The following is a 13,046-nucleotide window of genomic DNA, read 5'->3' on the forward strand; positions in this document are numbered from 1 at the left end:
TAAGCTCCAATATTGTAAGGCGTAAATTTAAGTATTTGGTACGGATTCAGAAAAAAGAGTTGGAGCAAAGACTGGCAGATAACATAAACAGGAATCCCAAGAGGTTTTTTGCATACGCTAATTCGGGGAAAGTTCGAAATAGTCATATTGGGCCACTGGTTGATGAGCACGGAATTTTAATTCAGGACCATAGTGATATTGCTAATGTTCTTAATAACTTTTTTTCGAGTGTTTTTAACGATAACTGTATCTCAACAGTTGACACCAACAAGACACAAGCTATAGTACAGCTTGAGGACTTTGTATTTTCCAGAGATGACGTTTTACTTCATTTGAAAAAAATTAAAGAGACTAAGGCTCCGGGGCCAGATAATATTTATCCGAAAATTTTAGTTGAATGTGCAGAGGAATTAGCAGATGTAATCGCAAACATTTTCAATGCTTCTTATAATTCGGGGACAGTGCCAGAGGACTGGAAGCTGGCTAACATTACACCGCTCTTCAAGAAAGGGTCTAAAGGGAGTGCGGGAAATTATAGACCTGTGAGTCTAACTTCGGTGGTTTGCAAAATTTTTGAAACATTGATGAAAATTAAGATAGTAAATTTTCTAGAGACTAATAATCTATTGACTAGTTTTCAGTACAGTTTTAGGAAAGGTAAATCTTGTGCAACTAATTTATTACATTTCTATGACAAAGTTACCATGGCTTTGGACAATAAGAAGCCTGTAGATGTTGTTTACATTGATTTTCAAAAAGCTTTCGATAAGGTACCGCATGTTGCTCTACTTAGCAAATTAGCTGATATAGGAATAGGAGGGAAAACTTTCATTTGGGTAAAAAATTGGCTAACCGGAAGGAAACAAAGAGTAGTTGTAAGGGGAAATTATTCTAATTGGAGTGAGGTCTTAAGCGGGGTTCCTCAAGGATCAGTATTAGGGCCTGTTTTGTTCATTGTCTTTATGAACGATGTTCACAAAAATATTTCTGGGAACATGAATTGTTTTGCTGATGATGTCAAAGTTATGGGGACTGTAGAAAATGAAGAACAAGCAAATCAGCTGCAAGAGGATCTAGATCATATTACGGAGTGGGCTGATAAATGGGGTATGGCTGTTAATGTTGGGAAATGTCAAGTGCTACATTTAGGGCATGGAAATAAGTGTACAAGTTATTATTTGCAAGGTTCAGTCATTAGTCAGGCAGACAAAGTTACTGATCTGGGGGTCCTAATAAGTCAGGATTTAAAGTTTAGCCAACAGTGCAGCATTGCTAGCAACAAAGCCAATAAGATGCTTGGGTTTATCAATAGATCTATTTCAAATAAATCTAAAGAAGTTCTTCTGCCCTTATATAGAAGTTTGGTAAGACCCCATTTGGAGTATGCTGTTCAGTTTTGGTCTCCTTATCTTAAGAAAGACATTAATGTATTGGAAAGGGTTCAAAGGCAGGCTACAAGGCTAATAAGTGGACTTTCCCACTTAGATTATGATTCCAGGCTTAGAAGGCTAAAAATGTACAGTCTTGAGCAAAGAAGAGACCGAGGGGACATGATTCAGCTGTTTAAATTTATTAAAACGAAAGATGTTACGGGGCTAAAGTTTAGCACTGAAAACAGGACAAGGGGTCATTGTTTTAAGCTATTTAAATCTCAGGCTAACATGGATATTAGGAAAAATTATTATTTTAGCAGGGTAGTGGAACCTTTGAACAGCTTACCGGAAGAGGTGGTAATGAGCAAAGGAGTAGACAGTTTTAAGAGGGCTATTGATCTTCACTGGGGATTGTAAATTGACTAGGACCAGTCTAGCTGGGCCCGGAGCCTGTTGCTGGTCGTCACTTTTGTATTTGTATTTGATACACGCAAAAGAATTATAATTTTGTGTTTACTGGTTAGTTTTTGTTGTTTAAATTAGAAAGTATTTGTTTTAATTTATAAAAGTTTAATGATGTACCTCTATTGATTATATCGTTCATACGCCACCACACACCACATACGTAAGCCAACTTTTAACGAGTTTTGTGGCAAGAAAGAGCATTTAATTTAGATTTTAAGTCAGTACCTATTACACTTTTCGCAAATTTCAAGTTATGTCACATTTCCTTGTCAGGGTGTGATATGTCAACTTCAGTGTAACATTTTTCTGTTTCAAAGCATTGCTAACACACCCTGTTATTTGTATTTTATAAGGTACAACAAACTTGGAAATTAAAAAAAAATTCCTAAACAGTTATTAAACTCACAATCACTTATGCATATAAACCCTAAAAAATTCTTATTTACATTTACACATTAAATTTTATTTACATTTACAGTAAAATGAAAAAAAAAAAGACTTAACAGTGTAATAATTTTATTTACGTTTACACCCTTAAGTTTTATTTACAGTTACAGAAAAAGAAAATAAAAATGATAAGGCTAAATACTCTGTTTGTTAAATTACATTGTCCAAACATTGTAGCTGCAGAGAACATCAAGCAAAGAAAAACGGTAGGGTTGCCAGAAAATAATGATCCATAGTAACCTAAAAAAAGCTGTCTCTGCCCCTTTAAACCTTGCTTTGCCATTGAATTAGTTAAACTACTACATATTTCCATCCCAACCAGGAAGTACAAGGTTGTAATTGCCAACCCCCAAAACCGAACCTTACATTCCCCTTCACAATGTTATTATTATTATTCTATTGTTATGATGATTGCCTGATGGCACCAACAGAAAAAATAAAAAAAGGTCTGCTTTACTTATTCTTGGCAATAAATAAGGCTGAGCTAGCCCATTTGGTGGCTTTTTGCGTAATTTAGCAGACAGAGTGAGTTCAAACTTAGAAAAGGTTGACCGATGATACTTGAAGCTGAAGTTTCTTTTTTACATTTCCCTTTTCTTTTCTTTCTTTTTTTTTTTACATCGCTGTCTCACATTTTAGTCGCTTTTAAGCCAAAATAGTTGCAGTTTTTACAAAATAGGTGTTTTTGACTTAATTCAGGCTGAAATAGTCATCATAGTCTGCAACTCTTCAAAATAGTCGCCTTTTTAGTCTGCAGTGGCAGCCCTGCGCTATGTGTTTAAAAAAATGTTTCAGAGTATACAGAGTATATCCTATGGGAACACTACTACGTTAATACCGCCATGTAAGTACCTTCCAAGTGGATTAAAATTAAATTGCAGTTTTTTAAGTATTTAGAGTGACTGCATGAAATCTAGCGAAGAACAGAGCTGATCACCATGCATTATTAGTGTGATGTTATTAGTTCAGAATATACGGTTTGAACCGCTTAGCCACTTCTGTGAAAAAACTGATATCTATCACTAATCTTTAAAAAATTAAGAATGTCTTTGGTGAAGATTTGTCAATTCATATAAAAATCAAAGTTCCACATTCGTAAAAGTTACAGCTTAAGCATCAAGCCTGCAGTGAAACTATAGATAGGAAAGTGAAGCTGTTATGTTGCCATGGGAAGGTAAAGAGCAGCATTTGCAGAAATGAGTTTTTGAGATGTCTGAAGATCAGATTCTACACTAGCAATAGGGAAATGTTGGAATTTGATGTTTCTTTTGTGCTTTATTTTCAGCGGAAATCACACAAGCAAGATTGTACGACAAAGCTTAAGTACAATGGATGACAAAAATGCAAAAACAAAAATTTAGCAGTTTCTGATGGCAGTATGACTCATCCAAGTTGAATCTTATGAAAGTTTCATTAACAGGCATTACAACTCTCATGTGCCTGTGCTCTCTGCAAAACTTTAAGATATTATTAATCTGTCCTGCTAAATGTTCCATTACCTTGGTCAATATACTGTCAGCTATTACTGAAATCAGCATTTGACTTACTCCACACCAAAAAAGAAAACAGGAGATGACCAATATTATGACAACCGAATATTGCTTCAAAATTCTTTACAAAAACATTCATGTTCTATAAATTATAAATAAAATGTATTTTTTCCCAAAGGAAGTTCAACCAAATTTCTCATTACATAAGTTTATTATTATAAAACATTGCTATGAAATAAAACCAAAAGTGAGACATCACACACTGAAAGTACGCCTTGAATACCTTGTTTGTCTTAAAACATGCGTTTTTAAAACTAACTTTGGTTGAATTCAACCTTCGCATCCACAATACCTCATTTAGCAGTATGAGATCATACAAATATAGAAAGGACAATTGTTGCATTTAATGCATAAAATATAACTTTCAAAATCGTGAAATTCAAATGAACATCTGTAATACAACTGTATGGATATGATACTTTAATATTTCAAATGATGCAACAGAGTTTCAAAATAGATAAAAAAAAAATGTTAGTTTTAACAAAGACAAAATTTTAAAATGAAATAATTCTATTTGTGTAATAATAAAGTTTTTACAGAAAAAAAAACATTATTAGTACATTTAGCTCAAAACTTTACTTTAGATTCAGATTTCAGAATACCTACTACACTACTAGAGGTGCACAGCTTTTGACAAATGATTAAAATGCAGTCCCAAGAAGCCCAAGGTTTCTTTAAAATTTTACTGTTGCGATGTTATCATTCTAAAAGGATTGCCAACTTTGTAACCATTCAAAAAAGAATTGAGAAGTTTTCTCTTAACAAACACTATTGAAAATACTGTCACAATCAAATTAAAATATCTTCCTACTTCCTAGTAACTGGTGAATAAATATACATTAATTCAACATAGTTTCGTGAAATAACAGCATAGAATTTGAAAGTTGTTGAAAATAGTAACATGGAACACAAAAATTGTTATACAAGGTGAAAAAACCTATAATGTTAATTTATTCAAATAATATTTCTAATTTATCTCCTTCCAAAAACAAATGTGATCCCATTTAAGTATAACTAGTGGAGGAAGAGACTCCCTCCCATTTACAAATTTAAATTTTAGCCCTAAAACTAGTTGGGAAAAAAGGGGGTCAACTATTAAATATTTTATAATGTACTATACATATGAACATTTACTGTTCGAATATTTACCTTCTAGTCAAGTTTGGATCTCAGCAGCCTAAACAGTTCTGTGAATCGACTTTAAAGTTGTGCACCCCTATACTACAATGATTCGAATTTTAGAAAATATTGAAAAATACTTGAATTGTTAAAATAATTAAGGGACTGGTAAACTTTTAATAATTCACCATTCTTATCAACTTTGCTCTATAAAAAGTACATTTTTAGAAAAATTGCATTTTAAGTTTTAAATATTAATTAACAAATATTTCTAGTAATAAAACTCAATCTTAATTTTATTTTAAAAACTACATCCTTAAATTTATATCAAAATCATTTTTCATTTAAAATTTTTCAAATAAGTTTTTCCCATTTTATTTAATAGTAAATTCAAGTACAACTTCATTGTTTTACGTTAATATTTAAAAATAAACTAAACTGACATTTGTTTTGTACAATGTATGACAGAAAATAAAAAGTACATAACTATAAAATTTAAAATATTAGAAGAAATAGTAGGGAAAATTTTCCTATACATCAGAGTGTTCTTCAAATTTTGTAGAAGAAATACAAAAACAATTCTTCTTTTAAATATGAAGAAAGATTTTTTACATTTTTTTTCTCCTTTTAGCCATAATACAACTTTAAAATATAAAATAAACATCATAACAAGCTTTTCACAGAAAAGCAAATATTTTTCAATTTTAAAATGAGACTTTACACAATTCATACTCTTTACACTTTGTATACATTTGAAATGTATCACACTGATACAAAATTTAAATAAGGATCATTTTAGAACTACTGAACTATTATAAATCTATACAAACACTTTAATTTTACTTTTCTTCCTCTTTCAAAAATGTCTATGAAGCCAAAACAACCCTTTGAAGAGAAAATATGTTACTCCAAGAGCATATAAAATTATCTCTCGCTGTTGCCTTTGTTGATTCTCCTGTTCAATTGTTAAAACTCTACGAGACAAATTCCTAACTTGCCTTCGGAGAATTGACAGTTCTTCCTCAGGAGCACAACTTGTATTTAAAGATGTCTCATTCAGATCAGCAGCTCTATAAACAAAAAAAGAAACACAGTGCTAAATTTCTTTTAAGGCACAAAAAATGTATTTTGCAAAAAATGAAAACAAATGCAACTGAAAGACTTAAAATGCATTTAAGCGATAAAGTGACCCAATGTTTTAGCCATACAAAATACCTAATTTATTCAAGTTTTTAAGATGCTTATAGCTGTAAGCTTTGGTCGATACAAGTTTTTTTTTTTTTTCATTTCTGCTATATTATAATGTACAACAACAATTTTAAATCATATATTGTATGCAAAGCCTTAAACATAAAGAAGTTCTACATAAGAAGAATACAAATACAGGGTTGCCGCAGGAAAAATGCAATAAAAAAATAGCCTAAAACTTTCAAAAAAGTTCATACAACTATTAATTTTGTCTGTAAGCAACAGCACATAGTGCAACACCTGTAAGCACAAAAAGATTATTAGTGTATATCTGTAAGTAGGGCTGGGCAATGCCAGGGGTCTGTCCAGGATTTTTCATAGGGTCCGCTTTTTGTGAAAAATCAAATAATTTTGTGAAAAATGAATTAATTTTGTGAAAAATCAAAAAATTTCGCAAAAAAAAAAAAAAAAAAAAAAAAAAAAAAAAATTTCGTTAAAATGCAATTTCAGAATTTAGAGATGGCACAAACTGCATCAATTAAACTTAAAGTTGAGTGTTTTCCTCTTCTACGTTGAGAAAATCATTCTGGATTTTTTTTCTGATATTTGGCGCGGGGGGGGGGTGGGCATCGCTCTTTCAAGTATCAATATTTATCTACCATTCTACATTATGTTAAATTATACTAGATATATTTCTGTACAGTACTTAAAATAATTGTAACAAAAATATAAATAAATAAAATAAAATTCAGAATAGGGTTCAGCATTCAACTTTTTGACCCAAGACACTCTTAAAAAGCACAGAATTTCGTTTAAAACTTATAAATTCCGCGATTTTAACAAAAATAAAAAGATATTTCAATTGTTTACCTCTTAACAAAGCATAATAATCATTAAAAATTCGAAAAATCGGATTCCCATAGCTGATGCAAAGAGATCGCAATTCTCAAAGTGAAGGCATCAAAAGTATAAAAACGGCTTGTAAAAGAAATATTTTTGATAAAATTATTTTAAAATTGAATTTTAGAGTCCTATGATAAACATATCATTAATATCTGTGGACACAGTTGACCCAAAAAATAAAATAAAATAAACCATCTATTTAGCATCTTAATTTTTGACTCATAAAAGAAAATGGAATTTTGCTTTAAAAACTTGAAGAAATGAGAGTTCTAACAGAAATAAAGAGACTTTTCATTTATTTGAATCCTAATAAAGCGAAGTTAGCTTGAAAAAAGAACAAAATATGATTCTCATATCGGATGTTAAAAGATTGCATTTTTCAAAATGTAGACATCTAAAGAAAAAAAAGGTAATTAAAAGAGTTTATTTAAAGTTTATCATCCTTGTTAGCATCAAAAAATCAAAACCCATATAATTTTCTCCCAAAATAACAATTAAACATCGCACCGCACCCGCACAGTAAAAACGCAAATATTGACAAGCTGGCAAAATGATGAGAATATTTTCTAATCAAGTCATTATAAAGGTTCAACGCCAGACGCTAAGTGGTGATAATTTTGAAGTTGGTAACACTATCTGAAGCGATCATATTTTTTTCCACACCCTTACTATCCCTTTGCAGTTCTTAGTTCATTTCGCAGATATATATTATTATTGTTTATTAAATCATGAGAGGAGAAAAGTGCTTACCAATGCCTTTTCAGAAAAAGTTACAAAAACACCGCTGCTAATTAGCTGTGATAAAACAAACAACCATTATATTTATTTGGCAGTAGCAATTATTTATTTATCGCTTGCAGGAGCATCCCAAGAGTGCCGATTTTTTTTTTCTTCCGGTTTTGTATTTTTTCCGATTAGCCGATTTTGTATAAGCTGATCCCTCTAATTTGACTTTAAAAAAGGTTCCAAAAATTATCGGTTTATACACAGAAATATGCGTTATTTTGCTTTCAGATTTGCTCTTTCAATAAACAATTTGACAGATCCTATCTTGTTTAACAGAATTTTGTGAAGAGTCCGTTTTGTTTGATCGGGATTTTGTGAAAGGTCCGTTTTGTTTGATCGGGATTTTGTGAAAGGTCCGTTTTGGTTGATCGGATTTTTGTGAAGGGTCCGTTAACGGATCTAAATATCCTCTGGCCAGACCCCTGAATGCATCGATAAAAATCGGCGTGCATCCAACATTGTTGAACTGACTTAGAATTTTTCTCTAAAACGATGCATCGATACTACTCCGATGTACAAACATCGGTTCAGGGTTGCTGCCGTTTTAATCTCTAATTTTTTCACACTAATGTAAGTTTAGATTGACACCTGCAAGTGTATCAGTCCAATCTGATTTAACAATGAAGGTGCGAAGAGTTAGACTTTCAATTTCTCCCAAAACATGTAAGAAGTGCACATGTGTTCTTAGTTATAGACAAAGATACTTTGATGAACTAGTAAGTTTATCATATAGTCACTTGTCAGAAAAAAAGCAAATCTAAAGAGCAAAATATCAACAAAACATGCAATATGTATTTTGGTGTTACAAGAAGTGAATTTCCTAGCACACATGTCACACGGGTCGGTAACTCACAGTGTCACCGACCCCTCCCCCCCCCCCCCAAAAAAAAATAAAAGAAAAAACTTTATAAATGTTTTATGAAAATGTGAAATTTATATAATTTTCAATTCATTTGTACAATCTTCAACTCAGTTCTATTTTTGTGGCATAACAAAAGTTTGGAAGACAAATAAAAACTGCAAATCCATTTTACGCAAAATTTGTCCAAGATGAAATATGTAACCTCCCCCTCTCCCTGTGATATTGAGGATCTTATTTTTATTAAATTAGTTAAATTAAATATCATATAAGATATATTGGTGAAATTTTTCAGAATTAAAGTATTTATATTTTTTATGAACTATGAAATCCTCTTTAGCGTTACCCGGTGCAGCTCCTCTCTCCCACTACTGATTACAAGGAACCTTTTTTTAATGCAAAAATGAATGGTCTGCATGACTTTGTGTCCATTTACTTACATCTTTTTAAATTGAAAATACAGGTTCATTGTAATCTCAAAACTTGTCTTCCATATTTTTCACTAACTTGCTCTTTTAGCCCTGCTTTATAATATAATGAATTTCATTCTGGTGCGGAAACATGTGAATTCGCATCTGGCATGATCAGTGATGTTCTCATTAATTTTTTTGAGGATATACTCCCAGTAGTCAGTTATGCCCAATACGTGTATGCAATCATTACATAATATGTCACAATATGAAAATTTTTGAAGTTTGAGGGTATATGCTATGTGTCTAAAAAATGTTTGAGAGTATACAAATATGGAGTATACATATAACCTTATGGGAACACCAATGGGCATGATATATAACTTTTCTACCTTGTATATAAGTTGCAAAACTTAAATAAGCAAGTTAATTTTAAATAATATTTTAAAATAACCTTACATCGTGATGCAAGGTTAGTGATACATCACGATGTAGAAATTACTATATCGCCCAACCCTATCTGTAAGCAATGCCCCACTACTACTAGTAGGCACTAGATACAGCCCTAAAATTGAGCGGTTTGAGGACTTAAAGGAGACATAAAATGCTACTGGTATAAATTGATAAATGATTCTTAAGCACATATGCAAACCTGAAAACTATTAAAATCAACTTACTTGAAAGATTGATCTAAAACAACCTTCTTTTGTTTGTCAGGTTTTGAAGTTTCAAATTCTGCAGAGGGATAAGGGTATTCATCAACTGTGAGCACGTTTGGAGGAGCAGTAAGCACATAATTTTGGTGAGGGAGTGACAAACTGGAATCAAACTTTAGCTCTGGTATAGATTCTCGAACTGCAATGTGCTGATTATTACCTTAAAAAAAAAAAGAAAATAGCTGAAATAAACTATAAAATATTATTTACAATTAACAAGGTCGCTCAACTGATTTCAAATGGGAGACAAACTTATATAACTAAAGCAATCATTATCAAACAAACCTAACATGTAAAAGTTCACTAGCACTTAGCTACTTTGCTTGAGAAGCCACAATGTTCTGCTTAGGTATAATTTTTAAATAATTTAAGAAGTTTACGCAAAGCTTTCTGCAAAATTTACTAAACCATGACTGGGTGCAGAGGCCGCTGGTACACTAAAAAAGTGGAAGAGGTCAGAGAAGACACAAGGCGAGGGGGAAAGTTTAGGAGCAAGCGGGACTTAGAGTTTATGAGGTGGGGTGGGGGGGACAGGCTATATCATTGGATTTTATCGTCATTATTGATTATCGCATTTTCGGGAATAAGCAGACTTAGATAAAATGAAAAGCTTTCTGCAAACACAAATCTTAACTGGAAAATTTTCTGCAAATAATTATTTTGCCTAACTCACCCTTGAATAAAAAATTAAATTTATATTCAAATAAGAAAGAGACAAAAAAAAGTGCTTTAAATCATTTAATTTTTTTTATAATAACATATAGTTTGCTTATTTTTCACCAACTGAAGAAAACTGCCAAAGCCATTATTTTTTTTACACGTGTGCTTTGAAAGGCTTTTGGAGAAAGGCTTTTACAGAAACAAACTCTGGGATTTTCTTAAAAATTCCCTTTAAAAAAGAAAAAAAATTTTTTTTTTCTTTTTTTAAATTAACGTTAGCAATTTGAAAAAAAATTTCTGCAGAGCCAAAAATTTTTCTGCGAACTCAGTTCGCGCGTTCGTCTATATTATGCAAGACTGGGAATAAGTGCTGAGGCGCATACAAAAAAAAGGTAAAAAAATTGCCGGTGCGCCCAGGCCTGCGCTGTTGTGCAAATGTCTTTTCTTTCGGATTCTACGAAACCATAACAAAATTTTATAATTATTTAAAGACCAGTATATAAAGTCATTCATGTACTTCATAAATCCTCTATTTTTCATTGGAAAAGTTCAAAAACTGTGAAACTTTCACTTATGATGATGTTCAAAATCTGTTACCTACTGGACAATTGTATGTCCACAATCTGTTACCTACAGACCGATCATTAAATTTGATATGTATATATTTTTATAAATACCTGCTGTCTTTTTATGTTTGTATATGATGTTCTAGGTGTACATACTATGCAATAAAACCACAATTGATGTCAAATTTTGAAATTTTAAAAAATGCTCTGAATTAATTTTTTTGTTCCCACCTGTTGAGAACTACCCATTAATTAAAATTAGAGTATTTTATTTCTATGAATTAATTTTGCATTTATAGAATGTGTTGCTCTAAACTAAACTACACACCATTATACAATCTTAACCTCAACAGGTAAAACTATATAGATCCCTCTTTTTGTGTGTAAAACAGATTTTCACTCTTGCAATATTGTTTTTAATCCAAAATTACAACGCAATTCAGTACAGAATCGAACAAAAATTAGTAGTTTTTCTTTCACGCCATCTCTAATAATTGTTCAACATATTCGTACGTACATCTAAAACATACATGATGATAGAAACCTTATAAGCAAGCAAAGCTAAAACAAAATCATTTTTTATCTAAACTTATAACAAATCTTAAAAATGTATTGAATAGTTAGAGAACTTATCTTTGTTTTAAAAGTAAGCTGAATGGATTTTATCTATTATGATATGTATTATGTTTATAAATGTAAAGTAATTAATAACTATTTTTTTGAATATTTAAAGCAATAATTTAAAAAAAATCTGATTTAAATTTTAAAAGTCCGACTTTTTTGGTTTAAAAAAAAAATCACGAACTCGGGACTCAAGTAAAATTGTCTGAAGACAGTGGAATTTTCGAAAACTACGAGGAAACTGAAACCCACTCTTCAAATAAGCATACAAAAATCATTACAAAAAAATATTTTGAAATTTTTTTCTCTTAGAATAATGCTTCAGTTCCAAAATGTGTTGTTAGCCGACAATTTTTAGAAAAGGCAATGCAAAATTTTCCGGATCACAAACACCCCTGCTATAAGTTAGTTTTGTTTACCATACAACCTTCCTCGCACCCCTCCCTTTCAGGAAAGAGAGGTAAATAGTTAATTTTTTAATGATATAGATTTAATTTTATTGAAATTTCCATACTCTAAACATAATTATTCTTGTATCCGTAGAACCGTCCATTTGCACCAATTCTTCTATTTCGTAAAAGATAAGTGATAAAATTTTGTAACTGAAGTCATTGTTTAAAACTTTTTAAATGCACACATTAATAAAAACTAATGTTTTTTTCGTTGAAAATGTAATTTAGCAAAAGTCGTCCTCAATATCAGAATTTTAGGAGCAGTACAGCTCCTCTTGAAATACTTATTTCGATAGTTGAGACATTGGTACAATAGCCGAATTTTTACCAGTTATCGTTTCCTTCCAGCAACAAGACCGAAAAACATTAGCTCAATCTTTGACGTTGAAAAAATTGGCGACAGTTGAGAAAATTCCTTAGAACCTCAGTTATTTTCTCACAGCTCAGAAATTTTACAGCTTCATTGAACTTATTTCACTGCGCAACCGAAGTGCATTCCGTAACTGACATAAAATGTGCTAAAAATCGCTACAAGTGCGAACAAATCGATGAGCTTTAAAAGAATCCCAAATGATTTTTAAATTCTTTACCTGCTACAATAATCCTATCGGGCACATACATCATAGATTTTACTTCCATAGGAGGTGCTATTCTTCCAGTATCTTCTATGCCATCAACCAAACGTATCTTATCCGGAACATGCATTCTAGCACTTATTTCAGCCGAAAAGTCAGGATCATAATAGGATTCGTAAGCATCATAAGCACCGTTAGCATGGCCTGGACTTCCAGTTAAAGACATCTCTTAATTCAAGTTTTGCTTTCAGTTTTTTCGACCAAAACAAAGCATGAAACAGAGCAATTCAGATGCGACCAATCATATGTTTCTAAAATTTACCGGTTGCAGTTAAATTGAGTAAAACGCTACCTTG

General features: G+C 31.5%; 1 protein-coding gene across 1 annotated transcript; it reads right to left on the minus strand.

Annotated features, from left to right (window-relative positions):
* Positions 1 to 2,416: 2,416 nt before the first annotated feature.
* On the minus strand, positions 2,417 to 12,947 carry LOC129228104 (transport and Golgi organization protein 11-like). Its single transcript, XM_054862746.1, has 3 exons — positions 12,706 to 12,947; positions 9,778 to 9,976; positions 2,417 to 6,024 (listed from the first exon to the last, which is right to left on the minus strand). Exons 1-3 carry the CDS (start codon positions 12,914 to 12,916, stop codon positions 5,811 to 5,813), a joined length of 624 nt encoding a protein of 207 aa, XP_054718721.1. The 5' UTR covers positions 12,917 to 12,947; the 3' UTR covers positions 2,417 to 5,810.
* Positions 12,948 to 13,046: the final 99 nt, after the last annotated feature.

The sequence above is a fragment of the Uloborus diversus genome, chromosome 8 (genome assembly GCF_026930045.1).
Source record: "Uloborus diversus isolate 005 chromosome 8, Udiv.v.3.1, whole genome shotgun sequence".
Taxonomy (NCBI): domain Eukaryota; kingdom Metazoa; phylum Arthropoda; class Arachnida; order Araneae; family Uloboridae; genus Uloborus; species Uloborus diversus.